Source organism: Cyrtonyx montezumae, unplaced genomic scaffold (assembly GCF_038088225.1).
Source record: "Cyrtonyx montezumae isolate F1298 unplaced genomic scaffold, pur_monq_1.0 scaffold_3, whole genome shotgun sequence".
In the NCBI taxonomy this organism is placed as follows: Eukaryota; Metazoa; Chordata; class Aves; order Galliformes; family Odontophoridae; genus Cyrtonyx; species Cyrtonyx montezumae.
In genome coordinates this window covers 2,833,276-2,860,552 of record NW_027072034.1, presented here as the reverse complement: position 1 = coordinate 2,860,552, position 27,277 = coordinate 2,833,276, and the positions used below count along the sequence as shown (strand labels likewise).

At 38.8% G+C, this 27,277-nt stretch overlaps 1 protein-coding gene across 1 annotated transcript in view; it reads right to left on the bottom strand.

Annotated features, from left to right (window-relative positions):
• The window catches only part of EPSTI1 (epithelial stromal interaction 1), a 46,886-nt gene that overhangs the window by 4,378 nt on the left and 15,231 nt on the right, over positions 1-27,277 (bottom strand). Inside the window, exons 6-11 of the mRNA XM_065743974.1 lie at positions 26,952-27,035; positions 21,996-22,069; positions 10,000-10,093; positions 6,686-6,769; positions 4,030-4,103; positions 2,451-2,556 (exon numbers count right to left, since the gene is read on the bottom strand). Of these exons, the coding sequence (XP_065600046.1) occupies positions 2,451-2,556; positions 4,030-4,103; positions 6,686-6,769; positions 10,000-10,093; positions 21,996-22,069; positions 26,952-27,035 (516 nt within the window). The remainder of the gene's footprint in view (positions 1-2,450; positions 2,557-4,029; positions 4,104-6,685; positions 6,770-9,999; positions 10,094-21,995; positions 22,070-26,951; positions 27,036-27,277) is intronic.

Below are 27,277 nucleotides of genomic sequence, written 5' to 3'. Positions count from 1 at the left end.
ATGAATATTTCATTTCCTTAGGAAACCAGGCTAATAGAAGTAATAATGAAAAATACAGCAGTTACATCACTAGTGGCACAACATTCAGTTTCTGTAAGCATGAGCTGTTGTGACTGTAAGAGCTCAGTCAGGAAAAAAATAAGCACGAAAGAACAAATATTTCCTCTTCAGTGCCACTACAAAGAAGGAGCAGGCTCAAAACTTACCTGCAGGTCTTAACTTTAGGAACCTTTTTCTTTTCTTTTCATCTTAGTTTATAATCTGACCTGCTTCAGTTAGCTCCTTTGTAATGCAAAACACTATGTTGAAGACAAGGACTTGTAAGGTCCGTTTGGAGTTCAGCTCTTTTTGTTTAAAACCCCAAGGGAAGGGAGAAGAGCCTGGATATAATCAAAGACACTGAGGTTGCAGCCTCCAGCATGTCTAAGAGAGATTCCTGCTCTCGTTACCAATACTCATTTTAATTCTTCTCCTTGATGGTATCTTCTTATGTACTTTATTCTTTCCCTGCTTTATTCAGTCTTCTGAGCATTTCATAGTAAGGTATATAGGAAAAACAGACAATCTAAGTGTTACCCAACATAAGGCAGGCTCCTTGGGAACTATTCAGTAAACATCCAGAGTAGGAAATCTATCACTTCTGCACACAGGGCTTTGATGGAATTATACTGATGCATTCTTTGAATACACATTAAAAAAATAAATAGATTCGCTGTAGACATTTCAGATCTGTTACAGACTTTATTTTACCAGGAAACAGTTTACAAACTGTGATAACGTATACAAAGTGAAATAAAAAGAGTAATTTTCATCCTTGGTTAAGCAGGAACCGTCCAGTGGACTTTACCTTTTGCCCCCTTCTAGGCATTATTTGCTTCTGTCCTTCCTGAAACCAAACACTGCTATAGACAAGAAAATCACTTAGGCCTGCCATATTGAGTGCTCTGCTATTCATACTCTTTTACCTAGACTGGATATCTACAGTTTGGCTTTCCAGCAAGACCTAAGTCCCTAGCCAACTGGTTCTTCCAGCAGCTACCAGCAGACACAATGCGATGCTGAGCTGTCAGATCCTGCCCTCTCTCAGCAAGACCAAGAGAACTGCTGTGTACAGTTCTGGCTTCAGTCTGAGGTTTCTGAGCCATCCACCAAGCTCTGCAGGTTGCTCAAAGCTTGCAGTGATTAAGAGGCTCCTTGCCCAGTTTCAGTATCTGGAAACCTCTAGGAACAAGATTATCTGCCTCTATCATGCCCTGATTTCATAGATGCTCGAACCCAGTATTTTCTAGCATTCATCTGCCAAGAAACAAATCCACACCAAACAGTCTAAGAAATCCAACACAAGCTAGGCAGTTTCCTCTACAAAGTCACATTCACTACCTTCACTTAGACTTGTATCATTTTGCCACTCAGTCTTTGCAAATTGTCAATTTACACATTGTTGTCCTCTCAACAATGGAATTTCACCCTAAAGGAAATTTCCATAATGGAAATACTGCATCAACTCTGACCAGTACATCTCATCACTGACTAAAATGAAGGCTTAAACATCCAGAATCAGGCTGGAGAAGAAAACAACCCTTCTCTTGAAACACAGTCATGCCAGTCCCCATATCACTTTGAAGACCATGGAGCACATTGCCAGGCTTGGCTGGACAGTACAGCCCAGATTTATGCTTTCTGACTTCTATCTGTTTGGGCTGATGAAAGATGACCTGCAGGGGCAATGTCTTCCGAGCAACAACTCCATCATAACAGCTATGACACAGTAGCTCACTTCCACTGGTGCAGTTTTACAAGCACAGTATGCAGGCTCTTGTTCATGCATAGTTAATGATGGTGACTATGTTGAAAAAGTATTTTGTAGCAGAGAATTTGCTCTATCAAGTAGTGCTATTGTGCTCTTTGTTTCTGTTGTAGCTTCCATGAAAATAAATAGAAAGTATTACTTTCAGAGTGACCTATTTAAATTGGATACAGTCAGGTCTTCCTCCCTTGCCATAAGTTTACACAGGAAGAAATGAACAGCTGTACCTTTCATGATATTTACCACCTCCATTTTCTATATCATATTACAACTTTTCCAGACATTTTTAAACAAATGTAAAGATTTCATTTAAAATGTTTAAAACAAACAAACAAAAAAAACCCCAAGAAACTATACAGTTTCACTACTCCTTCTTGAACTTCAGGAAGTATGTTGGATTTGGTTCCTCACACTACCTTCCATGCAAAACAACCAAGTTCTGCTGCAAGAACAGCTGTTACTTCCTCTTCCCATTTGAACAGCTTATATTTAAGACAGGATTTCTTCTCAATATCTACTGTAACTGGCAGCCAACCAGGACTGCCATGCAGGCTAACTGTGCACAGATACGTAACAGTACATGGGAAAAAGTCAATTTTCAAACAATCCTGTTGCTTTAGTGCTCTGTACTCAAAAAACTTACCCAGGCACCATCACTGCAATAGTCCAGACTCCCAGAATATCCAGGTTGGCAGATGCTATTAGGTTGTGTTCTCTTCACAAGTCGGTCCAGAAAAGCATTATTTACTCTTAAAGGAGAAAATAAAATGAATAGCAATTGAAGGTAGCTGAGGAGTTCACAAACATCTGAAATATAATATCCTCTAAGGAGCTTTCCCTATTCTCATTTAAATACACATATTCTATACTTTTCAAGCCTGTGCTGAATAATCACAGCCTGTCATGAAATAGAATCACAGAATGACAGAACTGTAGGGGTTGGAAGGGACCTCCAGAGGCCATGGAGTCCAAGCCCCTGCCAAAGCAGCTCCCTAGCCCAGGTTGCACAGGTAGGCGTCCAGGCGGGTCTGGAACGTCTCCAGAGAAGGAGACTCCACCACCTCTCTGTGCAGCTGTGCCACTGCTCCGTCACTGCACTGGGAAGAAGGCAGGGTGCCTTTCATTTTCAACTCACTAGGTGCATTCTTATCCTGTGATCAATCTGTCATGGTAAAAGGCATACCTCGGCTGCTATGAGAAATGGCCCAAAATTTTCAGTAAGAAGTCATCCTGCATGCCACTCACTTGATCACCTTGGGTAGTCTTTCAGCCTTTCCTAAACAAGCTTCTGTAAGTACTGATTTCCCAATGAAACAACCACTAAAGCTTGTAAGCAATATAAACAAGATGTGTAGCTGATAACCTACAACTCAAAAACCACCTCTAGCATTTTCTTGTACTGCCTTTGGGGGCCACATTCGGGACATCAGGAAGAAACTACCAGATATGATAAAGCTGGAAGACTGTTATCTGACTGCTCTGCCAAGGTGGGTGTCAAGAAGCCGCAACTAGGAAATTATAAAATATTTTTTAAAAATTTACTTTCTTTGTGAAGATGTTGAAGGGATTGGGAGAACAATCCTAACTATTAACAGCTAAAATAATAAAATATGGTGTTTTTACTTCAGTGATTGAGGAATATTCTTTTTATCTACAATTAAAGCTGAGAATAAAGCTATGCTTTAAGATAAGTACATTTAAGTGACAGAACAGCAAAATCAGAACCACTGAGAACCAGGATGGTACAATAGTTGGCACAGCCTGGGACATGAAGCATGGCAACATCAGGAGGCCTTTGTAGCACTGCTGTTTCTATCTCCATCAGTATCTAACCCATGTTTAGTTCTGCCTGCTAGCTTCAGTGACAGCCAACTCCAAAAATGTTGTGTGGACAAAGTAGTCTGTTCTAAAATAAAGTAGAATATTTTACATTTATTTTTCCCCAGCTGTCTTTAAATTGTTATGAAACTAATAGTTTCTATTCCGTGCTGTACCCTGTGCTGATAAAATAAATGAAAAAGACACTCTGGGTTACTGCTCACACGTTACTGTGAGCAGCTGTAATGATGGATGTTAGTGGTTTATCTGAAGACAAAGTTAAACCAGAGGCTATATTGGGGACTCTCATTGCAATACTCTTCTTAAGCACAAATACTTGCAATTCTGAGTCCCATTCCAGACAGAAGATCAAGTAATATATATTCTGAGATTTTGCATCATACCTCCTCTGTTCATTTTTCTGTGCTCTTATTTTGGCTTCTTCCTCCTGTTTTTGTTTTAATTCCATTAATTGAGCCTGGGGATGACAAAAGAGGGGAAAAAATAACAAAAAAATAACAACTACACAACAACGTACTTCTAGTTAACATGCCAATGTTGAAAATCCAACTAATTCCCATGTAGTTAACTTCAGCTAGAGCCACGTGTCATTTCTGAAACTGCACCCAATAGCGTTTTATTTGTTTATGTGGCAGCACTGAGCTCAGAACAGAGCTCATTTTTCTGTTCAGCAATGCATGGGATTATATATGTGAATTCAGACAGCTCTAGTCCTGCATTTGAGGACATCAGCCTGCATGCAACCTCTGTCCCTCTAGGAAATTCACTCTTCTTCCAGATAAAGCCAGTGCCCATCAGCTCCATCTGGCCATGGAGAGCAAGGCAGAGGCATGCAGCACTCTGCCCAAACACTGGCATGCCTGCAGATCTGCCCTCCAAAATACTGTGATGAAATTTCCCTATGACACAAGGGCAGCAGGGAGGAGACCTTCGGTTTCCTCTTCCCCAGCTCATTGGTTTGAATCTTCAAGCAGGCTCAAGGAGAAGAAAGCTGAAGTCATCCAGCAGGAGCAGCCAATAGGGTATGAAGGAGACCACCAGCTCTTGGGACTCCCCATAGGAAGGGAGGAAAGGACAAACAGAACTTACTGGTGTGGTGAAAGCATGTGCAAGCCCCTAGTGTTGCAGCCTACAATCCCTACATTATGTAGTTTTAAAGTATATAAACAGTCTCAAAGGCACTTCTTTGAAATTTTGCTCATACAATTTTAGCTGGGCCTGCCAAGGATACATGGCTTGTGTGACTGTGCTTTTCATGTGTTCTTGTTTTGTCTGCCTCTTGCTCACTGCAATCTGCTCAAGGTGCAGATGTTTTCTGCAGAGAATTTGGCTTGCAGGGCAAGGAGGAAGTGATGGGAACAGACCCATCTTTTATATTTTCCATAACAACTGAGAAGCAGTAGGAATAGGAAGTAAAATAAAATGAAGTGGTTAGATAAAAGCTTCAGTAACGGAATGAAACTACAGAAGTAAAAAAAAAAAAGAAAAGAAAAAATCAATTTAAGTGGAACATTAAATAAAAACTATGCAATAAATGTATGAAGAAAATCAATAACTGTGAATGTGTTGTGTATCAATATTTGTCTAGCCCTAAAAGAAGAAACAGGATTAAGAAATAAAAAAGCCAACCTTTATTTTCACTGTTTTAAATAACTATTCAACCTGAAAATTAAAACCCAGTATCTGACTTTCCAATATGCTGAGTCCTCTCTTGGAGTAATGTTCTGAAATATATTGCGTGTATATGATGCTGTGTTCAAAGTGTACTGAATATTTTTAAATCAAGCAATACATACTAAAACCTGTTCTAAAAAAAATTCAGCTGACAATACCTGTACGCTTTATAGCTATGCTATACTAGGAGTTTGCACGTGGGACAGAATTCAAAATTACTTTAATAAATATTAGTTTGAAGTAGAAATAAGCCAACATAAATTGGAGGGACAATTACTGAAGCCTTTAAATATACATTATTTACAGTAGGTTTATACAAAGTGCATCACTCTGTGCAATATGTAACAGCAACGGTGAATGCAAGGAGCACATGGCATTGTGTACCAAGACAGAGCAGCTTAGAAGCAGTCCACATTTTCCTGCTAACCTACAGAAATTAGTATGGAGCCTAAATTTCTACACAATTCCCTTGAACCAGGAAGAACCTGTTCTTGTGGAAAGAGTCCCTGCCCATGGATGGGAGTAAATTAGCAAACAGAATCACAGAATGGTTTGGTTTGGAAGAGGCCTAAAAATCATAGGATCATAGAGCCTTAATAATCCTTTCAACCCAGACCATTCTATGATTCTGTTTGCTAATATATTTTTGAATGATCTGCAGACAGTGCTGCCTTCCGCACACTGGCACAATTAGACCTGGAGACAGGGCAAAGAATTTATTACAGTATAATAAGTATGCTCTGTGTAGATGATATTTACACAGATCTAGTACCCAAAACCATGCCAGAAGGATGGCAGTGGTTGAGATGCCTTTCAGGCAATGAACACTGCATATGAAGAAGACAGAGCTGAAACATGTAGTTACAGTGTAATTAGACAAATGGAAACTCTTCATTTAGGTGATCAGCAAAGGAACAGAGAAGCAAGCATACAGACTTGATTGAAATTCTGAGTGCTTCCATATACTTGTTTGGGACAGTGGGGCACACATACTGTTTTTCTAGAAAGAGACTATTCAGAATCTGAGATCTCAGGAAGATTACTTTCACCTGAAAGACTAAAAATTGGTTTCTCTAGACTGAGAAATTGTTCACCACAATCCAAAAAATGCTTTGCACAATTGTTCAAATGGACAGCCAAGCAGGAGCTAGTCATCCAGATGGAAATAGCCAGGAGCTCAGAAGATACTTCTGTCTGTCCAAATTTTACATCTTGGCTCATCTCTCTCACAATATTTGAAAACAGTGACTACATCACTTTCCCTAAAGAGAAGCTCTGTGCATAGGCTACAAGTAATCAATGTATTTAATTGGTTTCACAGCATGCAAAAATGATACAATATGCAAGCTGTTAATGTATAATTACCTTCCTCCGTTGTTCTTGCTTCATTTCCTCTAATCTTCTGTTTTCATCCTCTCGAAGAGCTTGCTTATATATACGGCTTCTAGCCTATTGTTCAGTAGAGAATATAGACATAGTGGTGTGGGGAGAGGGAGGATCAACATGCCAGACCTCATTCCCAATTCTTTTTACAAGTAATTAACAAACCAGAACTGTTTGAAGGATTACAGTTATTAAAAAATCTGATGAGTTTGAACACTAGCGTTTAACCAAGGAGTGGTGTAAAACCTTTCAGGCATTCAGTTTAGCTGAATGTTCACCTGCACATCACAACTAAGCAGCCACAGCACATTCTATTGCTTGTTCCAGTGGCTTACATAAAGATATCCTGAGCAATTGGAAAATGCAATCAGGATATAAGACAGTGAGATGGGGTGTTGTGGGAAGACAGAAAAGCACTAGAAGCATTACTAAGATAATAAAGCAGAAAGGTGGTCTGGTAGGAGAGGGAAACACTAAGGGAGCTTCTGGTTAGATATTAGTTTCTTCTCAGAAAGAGTGGTAATGTTTTGGGAGATTTTCAAGAAGAGGGTAGATGCTGCACTGAGGGTCATAGTTTAGTGGACATGGTGATAGGTTGATGAATGGACTAGATGATCTTGGAGGTCCCTTCCAACCTTAATAATTATAGAATTCTATATAAATACTGGAAAGGGGTGTGTGGTGGCAGGGCAAGAGAAGCTCAGAGATAAAGACTGCTTTCTTATTTGGGGGTCAGGCATGAGAACTGAAAATCTATACATCAAGATTGAAGTATTTACCTGTGTAGGTTTCCATTACAGTAACTAGCTCTGGTCTTTCACAAGTTATAGTTGTCTTCAAAGGGCCAGTGTACTGTTAGGATTTTATAGGATCCTTAGGAACTTATACTATAAAGTCTTCAAGAAGGGACAGAGCATAGCACACTAAATAATGAGCCAATAAAATTTAATACAAGAAATGTGCAGGTTTGACTTTAGTGAAGAATTTGTTGCAGGTCTACACAGTGTTCTTGAAACTTGATATATGTGTGCAGAATTACACCATTAAAACGACAGGACCATAATTTTCTAAAAAGACTGAATAGAGAAAGCAATTATTAATAGCTCAATTTTGAGCAGGGAGGAGTTGTTGCATGTGTACAGGGAGACTCATTCTTGGTCCAGTATTATTCATTACTCTCTCTAATGGCTTGGAGAATTGTGTGGAGTGTATGTTAATCAAGCTGGAAGACAATAAGACTTTATACAGGACTGGTAACACTTCGGAGACAGGATTAAAATTAATTATGAGCTTGATTAATTAAGAGGGCCAAAAATGTCACCAATGACAGAGTCACCCCAAAAAAGGCAAATTCGTTCACATGCAACAAGTAATATTTCACACTAATATTTGAACTAGATGTACTGATTTAGTATCACTAACAAATAAGTGCTGCAAGGGAAAAAGAGTTTAATCAACATAACATTGTCTCAGATTTATTTTAGTATATTAAATTTAAATACAAAAAACAAACAAAAAAAGTATATGTATGAGCCCCCTTCTCGTTGACATTCTTATCATGCACTTCCTACTCTTATCACACTTCTCATTTTCAAATATATTGTTCCAGAATGGTTTAGTTATTCTAGACAAAGGATAGATAAAAGATAACATCAAAATTAGAGTATAAGACTCCCTAGTGATTTAGCCTTTTGGTACTATGCCAAGTTCATTTAGATAACAATTTATTGGTGATGTGCTTCAGATTCCTTACACAGGGCACAGAGGTTGTGCATATGCCTATAGACTTCGTCTCATCCAAGCTGGTTGAAAAGACTTCTTACTAAATGTATTATAAGCAAATGATGAATTGATTCACAGAGGCACTGAAATGCTGCTGCAAAAGAGACACAGAATCACAGAATGGCTTGATTTGGAAGGGACCATAAAGATCATCTAGTTCCAACCCCTTGCCTTGAGTAGGGCTGCCAACCACTAAATAAGGCACCAGATCTGGCTGCCCAGTAGCCCCATCCAACCTGGCCTTGAACACCTTCAGAGATGGGGTATCCACAGCATCTCTAGGCAAACTATTCCAGCACCTCAACACCAGTTAGCTCCTCACCACTCAGAGCACAGGATGCTTCAGAGGGAAGTAGAAATGGTTTCAAGATATCTGTTCTCCATTCCTATAGTCCTCTATCTCGCTTGTCTACTCAGGACTACAAATTATAGTCTGAAATGCATTCTGTTACAATTGAATCTAGTGGACCCAGCATTGCTGGGAAAAAAAATTGTCTCCTTTAAGTTGTAAAACTGCTCACATGTTAAGATTTCTTCATGATTATCAGGAGGCACAAAATGACCAGAAGAATCAAAGGGGAAAGGAACATTCTTTCAGTAATGCCTTCCCTTTTCAAGCAACTGAAAACAAGGAAGAGATACTCGAGGCAAGACAGGACTGTCATAAATTCTGTCTGGAGCAATTCCTGTGTAAGGAGGGTCTTGCAAATTTTCAAGACTTCTGAGGAAACATACAGGAAAATTTTTACTTTCCTTACTCAGCTGTTGGTGTTCAAGGTTGTATACAACAGAGGGTTACCCAGATTAGATATTTCCCATTTTCTGCTGACTCAGGACTACTGTTCATAAGAATAATTTCTGCTTGCATTGTCATCCCCTAGTCAAAACTCCCCCTAAAAGGAAAGATTTCTGTCTTCAGGGTTAATATCCCTCAGTGTAAGTTTTTCTATCAGTAGGCATGGTTGGTTTAGACGTGGAAAGAATAATCAGAAGTGCAAAAGACTTTTGGAGGCAATTAGAATAATGAAACTCTAGCAATACTTTATCTATTCCCTAATTACATTGATACTTAAGAGGCTCATTCAAACTGGGACAAAGTCCCCAAGCAGTCTACAAATTCACTTTTAGGAGGCAGTGAGAAATAAGCTTCACTTCTGACTAGATTTTCAATGCAGCAAAGCATCTGCTGACATGAACTAGTTGGGATTCCATAAAAGCTTGCCACCAACTGATGGGTACACAGCATATTTAAGATTCTGATCTGAACATAGAATATAAATCTGGCTCGTATTTATCAGGAGGGGAACTGCAAGTAATAAAGGCAGTATCCTACTATGTAGAATACTTTGCCAGTATATCACAGACAACACAGGCAGTTCACCCAGAAAGACTCCTTGGTATTCACTGAGTTATGTATAGGCAATTAAACTCAATTAGAATATTCTAATATCTCACTATTGACAGCACCTGGAAAGTTGACAGAAAAATATTGCACATTCCATGGTTTTGCTTACCCATGCTGTTGATTCTGGGCCACAATTAGCAGTCTGACAGGAATCATTCTTTGGCAAGACCAAGTCCAATCTGTTCAATAATTCATTGGTTTTGCTACAAAGAAATCCAATCCAAATAGAATTGTTAGTGCTTCCATAAAAATAGATATAGCTTTTTTATACCACCCTCGGAATCTAGCCTAGACATTTTATCATGTGACCACTGAAAAACATCACAAGTAGAACAAAAGGTTATGGTTACAGACAGAATAAAAGAGGACAGAGGAAACAGAACTTATATTGTGGATAAAACATCGGCTGGGGAGGTTTTTAAGCAAACAGTTATTGCCATTTGCATATTTGGGGTCCATAGTGGTTATGCTCTCTTTCAGAATGGAAGAAGCTCCTAAAATACAGACTCACAAACCATTGGACTTCATCAGAATGCAACTGCTTCACTGAATAGTTGGAAATCCTTCTACCAGATCCATAAATCCCAGATAAGTAATTTAAAATATTATTTTAAGGTAATTTCCTTCACTGTTAATAAAATGCACCCTTACAATAGATTAATTAACTTAGTAGAAAGACTTTGAGCAATTTTGAGGCATTGTAAAAAAAGCTTGTTGTTGGTTAAAAAATAGTGCATAATATTATAACTTCCTATTCTGGCAATGTCAATTTTATTTTTCCAATCACATCCTTTACAAACCATATTTTCAAAGCATCAATTATGTCACAATTTCAACCAAGTACAGTCAAACAAAGTCACAAAGAACAACATAAATGCTAAAAGCAGGAGTTCTAGTGACATGATCTGAAATCAGTTTCTTAAGATGCAGATCCAGACATATCTACCGAAATTTTTACTCACTCTGAAGAACAGCGTGAAAGGAAAGAGCACATTTTATTTCTGTATATATCTTTGGAAAGCATGAAAGTAGTTCGGAGGGATTCAAAACAAAGATTTACTTTGTTAAGAGGGCAGCCGCCTAACTCTGTGAGAAAGAAGATGCCAATAGACATCTACTTAACCTTGGAGAAAAAGCCTTGTCTGCCAAACAGCGACGATGACTAACTGCAGACTTCTGGTCAGTGGGTATATTGAAGAGAAGTGTAGAAAAAGCAAAAGAACCCACAAGTTCTTCTGTACTACTCTATAGATATCAAAAATTTCCTATTTAAGTATGGAGTGCTTGCTCAAGCTGTGGCAAGCCATGCTTTTAGAGTTTCATTATTCACAGTCCACTCTCTCTCTTTCACTATCTGACAAGTTATGATAGATCTCAGCCAAGGCAGAATACAGAAAGAACCAAGTGAAAGCTAAGATTCCCTGATCCACAAAGCACCTCTACATCAGAATTAAATGAGTTAATAGTCTCGTCTTACTCAAAACTTAAGCAGACACTTTTTTTTCCCCCAAGTAAGATAAGACTGCTTGGAATAATTTTGGGAAATTGAATTTTTAAATTGCAGATTTTATATTTCTCTACCTATGCTAAAATATAAATTAATTCTATGCTAGAGATTAATTTCTATGCTAGAAAGACTAGCAACTCCTACAGAACATCTGGACAATGCCTGAGAAGGTTGTAGCTCTGTAAAGAAGTATCTGGCTACTTAAGAGGTACAAATGGATGCCCTAATGGCAAAAGATGACTTGGGGGTATATGAAAATTTTCAGTACTTGCATAAAAAGGAAATGAAGAGCAGAAGACATTGTCCTTCCCAGATCAGCACACTTACATGAAAAGTGAACTCAGCCCAGAGAGGTGGTGGAGTCTCCTTCTCTGGAGACGTTCCAGACCCGCCTGGACGCCTACCTGTGCAACCTGGGCTAGGGAGCTGCTTTGGCAGGGGGTTGGACTCCGTGATCTCTGGAGGTCCCTTCAATCCCTACAATTCTGTGATTGTGTGACAAGATGATAACTACAGTGGAAGCAAGTAGAGTATTCCAGCAAGAATGTGTACTGCCTTTGTGTACAGAAAACATCCTACTACATCACATAAAGTTATACAGCATTAAAGTTTTCATATCAAAATAAAGGGATTCAGGTTTCCAAATATGACTGGAGACTAACTTAATAAAGTCAGTCATACACATTAATTCACAGTGTATCATCTCTATGGAAACCCAGCAGAGCATCTTGAGTTGCCAGACTGTTAAAGCATTGTCTGAAAAGTATTTTTCATAATGTTAATCCTAAAGTCATAATAATGCAAAGCATAGCATAAGCCATACTGCAGAGAAAGGGGAAGTCAGAGAGATGACAGTTCAATTAATGTTCCAGAGAGAAAAGCATTAGCTCCAGAAGGAAATCAAGTACATCAAAATGTCCAGAGCTATATCACTTTCAGATAGGTGCAGCAACATCTCACTTTCACTTGCTAAAACTTCAGAGGCTTATAAAAAATACTAGTAAAATGTGGTCCTCTAAAATGATCAATAGTAAGGAAAGAAGAAGAGCACCAAAAATTAATCCGCATGCAAAAGCCTAATGGTATCCTTCAAAAATACTTAGGCAGAAGGAAATACAAAATTTAGACAAAGCAAGATGGTACCCTCTTAACAGGCTCCTAATCCTGAGCTCCTACTGCCCCTAAGCATCAGGTTGGAGGGAAGAGTGCTATTTAGAAGCACTAGTTGAGCTTAAGTGTTCTTATTTTGTGTTCCTCTGTGGTCCTGCTTCTTGTTACACAGTTGGGAACAAGACTTTTACTATGCTCATTAAAATAGGCTACTCTCATACTGGTTTAATAGCATGAGGCAGTACTCTTAGCAGTGGGAACTCAGCCATCTGTATTGTGGTAACAGTTCCTGGCATAGGAACTGTTCAAAACAACACTTTCCCGGAGAAATCCTGGCTGCTGTCCGGGAACTAATATTAACCATAAATATCTCCCATTAGACTCTTTGGATGCAATTGCCCCATTTTGGGAGGTAAAAAAGATTGTTATCAATGACAGCAGGCAGTCCTCAGCCTGTTGGCCTAAAAAGTGACAGTGATTGACAGTGTTAAATATATTAGTAGAGATGCAACTGTGGTGGAGTGAAACACTGTCAAGCTTGGAGGTTGAAAAACTCTTAAGAGCTGTCATGGGAAAATAATGACTCTCTTGCCAGAATCTTTGAGTAGTACGTTAGTAGGGGACAGTGCATGACCGTGGAAGTCAGTCCATATTGCAGATGCTTTCTGTGGGCCCTCAGTTATAATGCTTTACATTTCATAACTGTTTTTCAAGTAGGGTCTTTTACTGCACATTCGTTACAAGCTATTACTCAAAAACTTGTTTTTGAAGTGCAACAAATAAATGTAAAATGCAGAAAATTGAATCTGCTAGGTGTTCCACAGAGAATTATATAATTTAGGGACTTAAATGAGTATACCCTGTACTCACAAGCTACATCTAGATCAGGGAATCTACGTGGATTTAATATTTTTTGGGACTAAAGGCGTATGCTGTCCACATTCCCACTGGGATGAGACAAGAGGATGGTTCTGAAAGTCTGAGTAAGCCTAGGTTCCTCTGGCCTGGGAAGGAGCTCCTGTGCTCTAACAGCATCCCCAGTCTTGACCAGAAGGAAGCAGAATGCTCTACAATTGACTCCAGCAAGGCAATTGTGAAGAATACGTAGACTTACACTGATTTCATTGTGGCACCCAAGGACGGAACTCCTATGCAGAATAAGGACTTTAACTTCTTGCGTCACTTGGGCCTTAACTCTTCATAGAGTCACACAGTGCCTTGGGTTAGATGTGACCCTACAGACCACCCAGTTCCAAATCCCCAGCCATAGGAAGGGACACTTCATACTAGATCAGGTCGCTCAATTCCCATACAATCTGGCCCTGAACAGTTCCAGAGATGGGACATCCACAGATTCTCTGGGCAATGTATTCTAATGCCTCATTACCTCAACAGTAAAGAATTTCTTTCTAATATCTAATCTAAATCACCCCTTGTACCATCATAATATTCACTGATAAAAGGTCCTTCTCCAGTTTCCTTATAGGTCCCTTTTAGGTACTGGAAGGCCAAAACAAGGTCTCCACAGAGCTTTCTCTTCTCCAAGCTGAACAACCTCACATCCCTCAGGCTCTTTTCTTAGGAAAAGTGCTCCATTCCTCTGACTATTTTTGTGACCCTCCTCTGGACCCACTCCGACAGGTCCAGGTCTTTCTTATGTTGGGGTCCAGAGCTGAATGCAGTATTCCAAGTGGGTTCTTACTGCTGTCTATTTGGGTCTTAATTCACATCATGTATACAAGGCAAAGATAATCATAGAATCACAGAATGGCTTGGGTTGGAAGGGACCCTAAAGACAACCAAGTTTCATTTCCCTTGCCATAAGCAGGTTTTCCACCCACTAGATGTGGCAGATCAAGGCCCCATCCAATGTGGCCTTGAACACCCCCAGGGATGGGGCTTGAAAGAATCAGTCTTGAAAAGCATTCACCCTTGGGGACATGAATGAGGATGCAGGCCCCAGTGTCTTCATCCACACAAGAGTTGCACACCATTGCTTGCTAAGCTTGTCACTGAAAAGTGCTACTTTCTTTCATAATTCATGAAATTCGTTCAAAATTCTTTTTTTTTTCCTACAAAGAAAGTTCTTGGCTTTAAGCTTGTTTTACAGACTAACATTATAAATGTATCAATTAAGAAGGGCTTCTTTTAATTTCATTACTGCTTCACAATGAAACCAATGGCATTTAATTAATTTGATATGAATGATGGATATTGAAATGCCAGGATATAGAAAAATATACCAGCTTTAATGCCAGAGCTTTGAATGCAGTACAATATTGTTGTATATATCATAAATCTATTTATTCCCCTTGACAATTTTTAAAAGATAATGGACACTTATTACTACCGAAAACAAGATAGCTCCTGAGCTCTTTGTTTACTTAAGCTGCAGAATCTCCAGCATTACAGTTCTACCCTAATGAATGTCTACAAGTATGCTGAGAGCAATACAGAAAAAGCAATGGAAAAAATACAAAACAAGATCAAGCCAGATAAATCATTATATTTGTTTCAAAGAAGAGACAACCTAATTGAATAACTGAACAAAAGTATCATCTCATGCTGAATGATGTAGAAACATCAGCTTCCAAATTAATGGCCAATGAGCAATGCTGAGGTGATATTTCACCATTTTCTTTCAATTCTGCTGAAGAATTTAGAACCATGCATAATACATACATAGTAAGTTTCATACATCAATATTCATAACATTATTTAAATAATAGCAGGACTTATCTTCTCAAAAACTAAACCTGAAACTTAATTTCATGCAAGACACATCTTTTTGCAACATTGGGAAGCATACCTACACTTCGTCCCTCACCATATATAACTGGCTGATTGTAACAACTTCATCTACTTTTGCAGAAATTAAAGTTTGCTTCTCAACACTAGTGAAGTCAATTTGCAAGAAAATCTGCCCTTCAGTGCAGTAAAGTCCACGGTGGGTGCACTTCTAGTACAAACCTAAAATTAGGCAGACCGAGAGACCTAGCAGATCTAATGAAAGAAAACTCAGATATGTTTCCTGCTCTTGTTCCTTCCTCGGCTAAGCCTTTGCCTTTTGCACTCAGTGCATCTTGGTCAAGCATTTGCTATGACCTTCAAGCAAGTCTGGTTGGAAGGAGGGTGATTGTTGCTTCTCTGTCTCACTGCCTAAAAATTGCTATCAAAATTAAATGTTAAAATGGAAGAAATTCCAAAAGTTTACCCAAAGATAGAGGAGATTACAGCTCATTAATGGAGCTTTCTTATTAATTCTATGACAGAAGACTCAAAGAGAAATGTAGTTGGGGTTTTTGCAGATGAAAATAATTTTCTGAAGTGTGAATGAAGCTGGGGCTTGATAACAAGATCTGTATTTACTTGCTTTCACATGGATTTATCATGTCAAGAAGTTTACAAGGGTTATATAAGTTTAGAGGAATAATAGTAACTGGTACATTTCCCAGAACTGTGTCGTGAGAAGGTGCACGTAGAAAAAACACCATCTGTTGCCCACAGATGTGTCCTCAGCTTTACATTCATTCTGGTTCTTTTCTTCTACCCTGCAGAAGAAAGTCTGCTTTAGGTCTGCTGCTTGCCAGGGGCTCACATCAAGGATATGGCAGAGGGGTTGTCAGATCTTGTACGTCCCACAAACTACTACCTGCTGCTGCTGTTTCATGTAGGCACCACTGACATAGCAGTTAGCAACCTGAAGAATATCAAGAGGGACTACAAGGAGCTGGGAGCAGCAGTGAAGAACTCGAAAGCACTGGTAGTCTTCTCATCAATCCTGGTTAGGGAAATGGGGGGTAAAGGGCAGATAGAATTCAGAGAATAGTTAAGGAAGTGGTATCATAAAAAATGCTTTGAATATTTATGTCATGGAACTAGTTTTGAGAAATCTTGTCTTCTGGGAAAGAATGGGGTTCATTTCTCAGGGAGAAGAAGACCATCTTAGGCAACAAACTTTCCAATTTAATCAGGAGGGCTTCAAAGTGAAGTTGCCAGTGGAAGGGATTCTCAAACCATCCTACTTTGAGGCTGATGATGGTAACGGATGCCCTGAGCCTGGTTCACAGGCCAGTAAGAAAGCACCTAGGGTGCATGATAAGGGAACTCTAGTTGGTCAATGAGCCTCAGTGGGAGCCCAACTAAAATGTCTGTACACCAACGTGTGGAGCAACAAAGCTGTGAAAGGTCTGGGACACAGGCCTTATGAGAAGCAGCTGAAAGAGCTGGGATTTTTTAGTCTGGAGAAGAGGAGGGTCAGGGGAGACCTTATCACTCTCTATAACTGAAAAGAGGCTGCAGTGAACTGGGGGTCGGCCTCTTCTCTTGTAGAACAAATGATAGGACTAGAGGGAATGGGTCAAGTTGCACCAGAATTCAGTTAGGAAGTTAGGAAATACTGCTTCTCCAAACGTGTGGTCAGGCACTGGAATGGGCTGCCCAGAGAGGTGGTGAATTCACCAATCCTGGAGGTGATGATATAGCAAGGGGGCTGGAACTAGATGATCTCAAAGGTCCCTTCTAACCCAAACCATTCTATGATACTATGCAAGAAAAGAAACTAATTGTTAGCTGTGTGCAAAGTTGTCTGTGAGCTAATGGACATTTTTTGGTGCTAGAGTGTATGAGGATTCATATTTTGCTGGCAGTTAGCTATAAGATGAAAAAACTACAGTGTGAAATGACTAGCCTCTTACATTCCTGTTCTTCCCCAGTGCTCTTTAGTGGAAAGAAAGGTCATCCTCTGATTATGTAGTTCACTTGCTTTCCAGCCCAGCTTCTTCCAAAAGCCACATATCAAGTTTCAAGAAGTATTCACAGACTTCACAGGGAGTAATGCACAAGTATGCCAAGCAGGACTTGTACAGACCTAATAATAGTGATTGAAACTGAACTATCTTTGGTTGGTAGCCAAAGTCCTTGAGCATGAGTTACCACTCTAGAGGATAAGGACAAAAAATGTGCCACTTGTTCATTTTAGGTATAAGACTTCAAGAAATTGTAAAAATAGTTTTTTAAAAAATAGGAACTTTCTCAGCAGAATTATTTTCATCACTTCCCACTCACACCCAAAACTAATTTTTACTGTCAACCTACTTGCTTTTTTTTTTGTTTTCCTGACTGAATGAAATAATACTACTAAGCTATTCTTTCCTCCCACCAACTCACCCAATGTTCTCGGAAGTTATTTTAGACATCAAGTTCCATTTATTATCTGAAGCAATAAGTATAAATCCAGTTTTAAGGAAAATGCAGTTTGGTATAAGTCTATTGCATAGATCTTCCATTCTGTGTGCTCCATCTGCATGTGCAATCTGCTTCTATATTTTCAGCCAGCTTGCATGGGCAGATTAATGTATACAATTAGAAAGCAACCTTACAGGCATTCAATAAACTGCCTTCATTATTACACTCAAGAGAGTCCCTTTGGATGTCTATAAAAGCCTAGTTTTCTGCCTGTTAGCTAAATAATTGACAACGCTTAAAATAATCAGGAGCAAATGAACAAAACGAAGACCATTGTGGTGAAAAAAAAGCAAACAAAAGATTCTCAAGGCTGCAAACCTTTTTGTGTGAGCCCTCTTTCACTCTCTTTAGCAACCAACATTAAAAGCCTGGTCAGGTTTACATTTGCACTTCTGTGGGGAAAATTTGTTACTAGCCTGCTGTTTGAACCACACATCATAGAGGACTGAAAACTGGCAAGGACATGAGTATTTATCCTGTAAAAATAGAGAAATAAATAAAAATTCTGTTTTGATTCAGGTTTTATTTTCTTGCATTTTATGACTTCTGAGAAAATCACTTTGGCAGGCAAGTGTATATCAGCTTGGTTTGGTGAAACTTCTGTACTGTGTTTGGAAGGCACTGTGGCAAATTGTGTTTCCAGCTCCAAATTCTGAGCTGAGTATATCAAGTGCACACATGTACCATAGTGAAACAGTGACAGAAATCTCTACAGGAGTGCAACCTTCACAAAAACAGGGAGATAAGTATGTAACAAAGGGAAGGATGAAGTTATATCAAGTCTATCATGTGCTATTAAAAAGACATCCTATGGGTTAGGCTGCTTTTCTCTTTACATAAATCAGTAGACAGCTATTAGCAATGCAGTGGAGCACACCCAACACTATAGATTCTGGGAAATCTGAATTAAATGAAAGCACCTCATCAGAGAGTTGAGAGAAAACCTTGTGGTGGAATACCCTGCAGATCAGGTTCAGATTAATGTGGCTCAAAAAAAGCACTCACCCAAGCCACAGAGAAAAGCAAGCCATGAGGTGGCATTCCCTCACATAGCAATTTGCTTAAAAATGCAATTTTTGTGCCCTGAATAAAGAGGGACATCCTTGAAAAGTTGTGGGCCAACCATCTAACCTCTTCTTCGTTCCCATTCGGAAATTTATACTCAGTTCTTTCTTCACAAGGATTAAGTGATTGCTTAGTTACGAACTACAGTAGTATTTATTATCTCTTAATACAATCTGACAGAAAAACAGTTTCTACCACAGGCCATCAATGTGAAATGTTTCAAAGAAACTATTGCTGAGAATAAAGGAATCCATTTCATACATAAGCTTCCAGCAGAAACGCACGTGCTTCTTATTTTCTAGATCTGATACTTAACAGGGGTGGAACTACAGCAATGCTATCACCAAAATGTTCCTCAAGTGCTTCTCCTCTTTAAGCACCAACTATAGCAATATTGATGTGCAGCAGCCCCTCAGACCAAAGTCTGCTCCTGCATGTAGCTCAGACTTTTCATATAAAGCTACTTAAGGACATACTTTGTAAGTTTTGCACAGTTTAGTTAAATGACAGAGCCTGCATTCACTTGAGATAGAGGAGCTGCTGATCTCAACAGGGAGAGACTTGCAGCCTTTTCCATAATGCTTTGCATGTGTGCTCAGACCTCACTCTCACAAGACACCAACAAGTCCTCAAGCAACTGCAATAACACATGCAGCTGACTCTCAATGACCACTTTTACATAAGCTAAGAAAGGTTTCAGGAGACAGGAAATACCTGTATTTTGCAGGCAGGGGACAAGGCTGTGGGCAATTTTTCTTTTTGACATTTGCTCATTTCACATTACAGTCTTTGAGAGGGGATTTCACTATGTTCATGTTTTTAATAGTGACAGGAATTTCATATGAAAAAGGAACTTCATGCTTTATTGGTAGAGTATGTTAATGACACAAGAACCTTAACTGCCTTTCCAAACCAAATAGAAGTAGTATTGCATACCAGAGAGGGACTTATTTGGCTGTACCCTGTGTAGAAAGACACAACTGAATGTGGTGATCAATTTAAAAGGTTTCCCGGCTAATGAGACCACTGGTAGGCACTGATCATCTCAGGAAATAGTGATGTTGCTGCTACAGATGCTTACAGAGGACAGACTAATAAGGCAGCTTATCTTTTAAAATGGTTCCATGGGTCATGACTTTGAAGAGGTCACTGCTTTATATGCAGCGCATGACCTTCCTTGCCCCTCTCCCAGCAAGCAGGGAAGGAGATCAAACTGTTCCTAGAAGAAACAGTAAGGAAAGGGGCACAACCTCATATTTGTTCGTTTTGCTGCCAGACATAGGCTCTCACATTATGGAAGTAATGAATCTCTATTTTGCACAGTATGCAAAATCACACAGCTGCTTTAACACTTTTCTGCAAACATGTCTCCAAACAACTAGCAGTTTATACAATGGACTTTACAAGTTCTGAGATGTCATACAGCATCTTACTGTTACTACAGGATTCTGCATTCCAAAACACAAATGTATTGTAGCAATATGACCTCAACAGTATCTGGTGGTTAATCCATTACCCAAGACCCTCCTTCCTCTGCTCCCCAGAGGATTTCATTGGAACAAGGAAGGCAGTAATATTTTTCTGTACAATATGAAATGTAGATAGGCTTTCAGCTCACTTCTTTCCATATCTACAGGATTCTCCTGGAATATATTTAATAAGCAGTGTATACAAATAATCTTTTTACAGTCAGACACAAACTGTGCCTTTTTTGACATCGAAAGTATCAATCAGCTTGATTTCCTGTGACAGAACCAGCTGAAGGCTCACAAGTCTCAACAACATCAGTGGACAGAAAGTTGCCAGTCGGTGCCTTGTCAGTGTTAGCCCCTACACTACCTGGAGACTGACTAATTGCCAACATGAAGATCGTGACCCAACTAATTGCCAACATGAAGCATCAGAACCCTTTTCACATAAGGAACAGAAAGTTATAGACTGGAAAGGTGAGAGAATTGAAGAGATATAGCTCCATTCACAATTGAATAAGCCTTAAGGCAAAAAACAGGCTAAATGGGAAGATAAGAACCCTCACAATCCCAATAGGAAAGAGTCTCATAACCAAAAAAGATCAGTATGATGAGTCTGGGGTTGGATTAGGCCCAAAAAGCAAGAAGATGTTTATAAAGGAACATACAGAGATAGAAAGCTGTGCATGGTCTTCAGAAATCATAGAATCACCAAGGTTGGAAAAGACCTACAAGATCATCCAGTCCAACAGTCCTCCTATCACCGTAGTTCTCACTAAACCATGACCCTCAACACATTATCTAAATGTTCTCTGAACGCTTCCAGGGTCGGTGAGTCCATCACCTCCCTGGGCAGCCTGTTTCAGTGCCTGAAACGTTGAGATCAGTGAGAAAGCTCTAAAATGTCTATAGATTAGAGTCTTGGCAAATGATGAAGAAATTGGAGCTTCTAGCATGGGACAAAAGTTATTCCTCCAAAGGTCACAGAGGAGGAAAGAGCAATCAATCATGCTAGAAACAATGATGAGTACTTTCAAGAGCCAAAGACAAAAAAGGTGACCGAACAGCATAGTATGTTAATTATGTGATAGAGTTGGTTTGGAACAGTTAAAAATAAATAAATAGGGCAGAGTGAATTAGCAAGGAAGGAACCTGACTGCCAATATAATTAATTGTGTCAAGAGTTAAGCCATATCTAAATCTTACATTAAAGAGAGATTATCGGGAAATAGATATTCCCATCATATCTCTGCATTAATCTGCAGAACTATGCTAAATGTATGAAGTTCTAATTTTTTCCCATGTGGGTTAGATTTCTTTACTAGTCACTAAAATACATGGGTGGGTGTATAATTTAGATACTGTTTTGATAATTTGTTTGGGATTGAATGATCACATATAGACTCAGTTAGAGAAAAAAAAAAACAACCTCTAAGTCAGTCTATAACCTATGGTTTTCATTTCAAAATGTATGTTTTGGGAAGCTAAGGAAAATCTACTGAACCAGAGCTCACAGACTAAGGCATGTAGTAGGCTTGGAATATTTCAAGTAAAAAAAGTGAAACAGACAATAGAAGCAAAACCCTTCTTAATCCCCAGATTGTCCAGAAGAAAAAACAAACAAACAAACAAAAAAACCCAAATCCCCAAAATTAAAAGAATGAGCAAAAGAGGGAATTTAAGGAGAAAGTTTTGAATTTTACTTACTGAAGTTGATCTTCAAGGAGCATCTCTCTTCTTTGCATTTCTTGTTGCCTTTTTTTAACTTCAAGTCTCTCAGCCTACCTCATTAAAAAAAGAAAATATACTTGAGATTTCTAGTCGGGAAGAAACAAAAACTGATTATTTCAATTCAAGCATTCCAATACTCTGATTCTAAAAAATTCAGCAGTAGCTGGGTACACAAGTGACCCAATCCCAAATTTTAAAGTAGTTATGACCAGACAAACAGTTCCCAGTAAATTCATCAAGAGACCAGCATCAAACAGAAAAATACATCATGATCCTGGCAGACAGGTGTGCCTCACTAGAGGCCTCACAGTTTCTCAGCTCTTGTGCCACTGTTAGGACCATCTTTTTCAATGACTGATTAAACATTGGTTGTAGTGAGAAGTGTGAAGGTGGAAGATGAGATTTAGAACACAAAAAGTGATCATAATCCTGAAGCACTGGAAACACAACAATTCAAGATCACAGACACATGGCCTTCAAGAGTACCGCATACTGGCCAATTTGAATAAATGCTAAGGTTGATGAGAATGGGAGACATTTATGCTTGCTTATCCAGTGTTATTCCACCTCAGATAACACATGCAGTGTGAGAGTAAACAAAAATCTTGACATATAACACTCCTAGGAAAATCTGAATATCATAGAAGAAATGAGGTTCTTTAACATAAAACTAGAGTAAGTAGCTCTAGCTCAGAGTAAGTAGCTCAAGTGAAATTCCAGTCAAAAGGTGGTGAGCCAATTTTTTTTTTGACACATAAGTTGTAGATAGGTCCAGTGGGAGGGCAGTCAAAAGGCAGCTCTGTACATTGAAAGCAACAAATAATAAGTGTTAAGCCATGATTTCAGTTCTGATACATTTTGAGAACAAGATTTTACTTTGTGGTTGGAGAGAAGTTGCAAGGAGAGTTTCTTGAGGAGCATTAGGTGTGAGGCCTAATCACTCCACAATCTGGGTAAATTCTGATTGTGTTCAAGGAATGAATATCTTCTTTGCTTCTAACCACTCCAATCAGAGATTAATGATTTTTAGGCAAAAGACTCCCACTTATATGTGCAACTTAATGAGGGAAGAAAAAAAAAGACAAAAATCCACTGGCATCTATTATTGGCCAGTAAGAGATACCCTCATGGCAGCAGTGGCAGTTCCCATGCTTTCCACAATCACTGCTCAATCATGAAAGCTGACATCTCCATCTCTGAAAGAGCATTTGACACAAGATCCACGATCATATTGCAAGCCTCCCTTATAGTTCAAATCCAAAGATTATTGGAGCTACCCTGCTCCAGCTTCTAATAGGACAACAGTATTACTAATTTTGATAATCTTTGACTATCTATTTATTCCACTATATATATATATATATAAACTCCACTATATATATATATATATAAAGGAAATATCCAATTTCCTTCCGACAAAATGTGGCCTGAAGAAAACTCTAGCATATTAAAATGGTGGTGCAATTGCTTCCTAATGTGGAGGTTTACCCCAGGACCCTTGCTTAGGACACATACAAATGATGGGAAATGAGACTGCAACATTCTCAAACTAATGACAATCTATCAGTAGAGGTTGCCAAAGCACTCCACATTTGGCACAGCTTTCAAAAACAAAGCCAAGCATGAAACAGCTGTGATATTGAAGGTAAACATGTTGAAAAGGATTAGCAGAAGGTCTGTAAAGTGCCTGGTTTTTACAAATTCCTGAAAAAGGCCATTCATGATGATTAATACAGCCAAATTAAAGAGCGCATGATTTGATAAAGAATAAAATTTAATTACAGTATATTCTAAATAGGACAGGTTTTAAAGATGGTAGGACTGTTACTACGTAATGGAAGAGCAAAAGTAAGTAAGTTCCATGTGGTAAAATTACACTGAGCATTTTCACTTCACATCTTTTCATATGTTGCCAACATTTAAAATATACAGCATTTCTTCTATGCCAAAGGCAGGATAACAGGAACATAGATTGAATGACAGGAAATAGAAATGTGCAGCACACTGAAGTTAAACTGTTTGATGTATAGCAAAAAAATATGAAGTTTAAAAACCAAGGAACCAAATATCAACCACTTGTTTATTTTCTTGGAAACTCTGACAGTCCTTTCATCCAAAAGACTCAAAGGAAGTTATGGTTCAATCTGGTCAAGATCTGTCATATGAAGGCTAAAAAAAGATACCAAACTGCAGATGCCTGCTGCTAATGAGTGAATAATGCTTCTTCTTTCGTATTCCTATGCTTTCTGAAGATCAGACACATATCTCAGCACTAGGGAGTAATACAGAAACAGGAACTCCCCTGCTAACATTTCAAAATCTCTGTAAAATTATTTCTGTGAGCACTCTGGCTTAAGGGTAAAGTAAAGCCAAATTCATGCAGTCCAGGTTTACCCCGTGGACAAATCAAACCAGTCCCAGGACAAGATGCCTCATGTTGACCATAAGTGATCCCAAATTCTACTCCTAATTTGTGGATTTCACAGAGACTGGTCTTGTGGAATATAAGATGGTGAGCAAAGGATCCACCTTCTGTCTGGGAGCTGGAGAAAGACAAGATCGATGCCAAGGATGCTGTTATTCCAGCAGCAAACCTCATGGTCAATTCAAGAATACCAGAGACAGGCAAGTGAACTCTTGCACATGGTCACAAAGCCTCCTACATTTGAATACTGCTTTGACATGCTTGTTTTTTATCACACAGATAAAAGAAGAGCAGATGTTGCTTTTCTGTGCAAACCAAGTATTTAAGCATTGACACAAACAGCTCCTAAGTCTGTAGGGCTTGAATGGTGAACATTTGTGTTTGTTGGCAAAGTAGCTCTCCAACTGTGAAAGTTTCATGGTCTTTGTCATTAAAGTCGGTTAGCCAGTGTCTTCTTTCAGATTGTTAGACAATAGTTTTTTGTTTAGCAAAAAGACTGGCCATGTTTGTGAAGTTGAAGAAAGACATGCTCTCCACTGAGAGCAGCCGCTGTGGTCTACAAATTTATGACTTTAAAAAACAGAAAGTTTCTCCTGTTTGGAAATCTATAGTACCTTATAGAACCAGTTCTTTAAAATTCCTTTTCTGTCATATATAGGTCACTGGAGCCTTTCATCTAAAGGCAGGGTGAGACAGCTAAATCAACACCTTTTGGTGACTTTCTAGCACGCTCTTCATATATAGAGTTGACTTTTTAATACATTAGTATATTCCAAGAAGGAATCTTCATCAGCTCAATTACTATCATAGAAAACAATCCAAATGCACAAACTAAGGTTAATAGTGACATTTCATGATTTTCAATTTTGTTTGCTTGCTTTGTTGATGTAAGTTTATTTGTTCAAATTAAACAGTTTGTTTGGCAAAGATGTTCGCCATGATGTTGCACTCTCTTTTAGAAGAAACTGATACAATTTTTCTGTCCATAACACTTATAAAGATTTTATAATCTGTAGGTGTGAAGGTAAGGAAATTAAAGAGCATGAAAAGAAAACAGATACATCAACATATTTTCTAGGTATAACTACAAATTACTGCAGACTTGCAACATTCTTCTTGTTCAATGCCCATGGGCAAACAACATATATTTAATAGCTGAATAAAATATAATGAATCCCCTTTCTACCATTGCTATTGCCACTGCTTCTGGAGCTATACATGAGCTGGTAACTGGTAATGACATTTTCAGCTGTTACTACCTATTGCCCATGAGAGTTATTTTGTATGGGCTTATTACAAAAAACTAATACTAACCACAAAGACTGGGAACAGAGTAAGCCTCACCCAGAGGCAATTCAGGTTATTTTTGTTTATGTACCTCCTTGCACACAATCCAGTAGTGATGATTTGGGAATTAACTCTCAGCCTTCAGCTTCCACAAAGAAGTTTGTTTTTATTGTTTTGCAAACCTGAAATCTCCCTTTCCCTCATTGCTATTGCACACATCAGTACTATGCTTCTCCTCTTCTCTTTTTTCATTTAAATTCCATGTTACATTTTCAACCAAGTGCTACTTGGTCTCCACCAAGGAGTAATGAATGCATTTTCCACAGGTTTATAGAGCACAAGACAAGAAATCAGAGACAAAGGGGGAATGATTTTAAACTAAGACAGGAGAGATTCAGGTTAGATATTAGGAGGAAGTTTTTCACTCAGAGGGTGGGGATGCAATGGAACAGGTTGCCCAGAGAGGTTGTGGATGCCCCTTCACTGGTGGCATTCAAGGCAAGGCTGGATGTGGCTCTGGGCAGCCTGCTCTAGTGGCTGGTGACTTTGCCCACAGCAGGGTGTTTTGAACTCGATGATCTTTGAGGCCCTTTTCAACCCAGGCCATTCCATGATTCTATGACTCTATGAAATGTAAATAAAACTGAAGAACTGAAAGTGAGCAGTCGCTAGTGTCATATGTATATGGCCAATACTAGCAGGAAAAGTGGTCTTACATTTTAGCAATGCACCTGAATGTGCAAGCTACATAGGCTGGAGTGGTGTCAGCATTTCGGGGGGTGATCAGCACAATGCTTGGTTAAACTATAATGAGACCTTTTCATGCTTTGAATGCATTTTCCACCATGACAAGTTGAATTTTCTTGTATTCTTCCTATATGCATAGCAGGCAATTATGGATTACCCTGTGCCACCTGCCAAAGCCAAATCTTACAGAGAAAGCTCATGCCAAAATCAATTCTATAAGCTGTATCAATAGAGGACACTAAGGTCAGGATAAGTGTTGTGAATAACTCCTCAGGTTGAGTGCAACCAAATGGCTGAGTTTCAGAAGAGCCAAAGAAAGTCACAAACCCCCAAAACCATTATGCTGAATATTCTTCATTGAGCTACTAAGAGAAGAAGGACTGGATTTCCTAACTGCATGATGTTATACAGGACTGTCATTTCATTTAATGTGCATTTGTTATATGGTTCCAACTCTCCAGTAATGACGTTACCTTTTCTCTCTGAACTGCTTTCTTTTTCAGAATTTCAGCTTCTTCAGCTGCTTTTCTTGCTTTCACATATCCTTCTCTCTTGTGCTATTTGACATAAACATAAAAAAATATTTCAAATATGTACTTGACTCTCACTTTCAATCAAAGTTTCCAGAATCTTTTCTTAAAATGAGACACTGTATAAGATGGACTGTGTAACCGTTACTTCAAATACTGGTTGTAGGAAGGCTGAGAAATCTGAGAGTGATAAATGGTCATCCATGCAAGGAATACACAGATTACTGGTACCTTACAAGCATTTATAACTTTTATAATGGGAATTACTA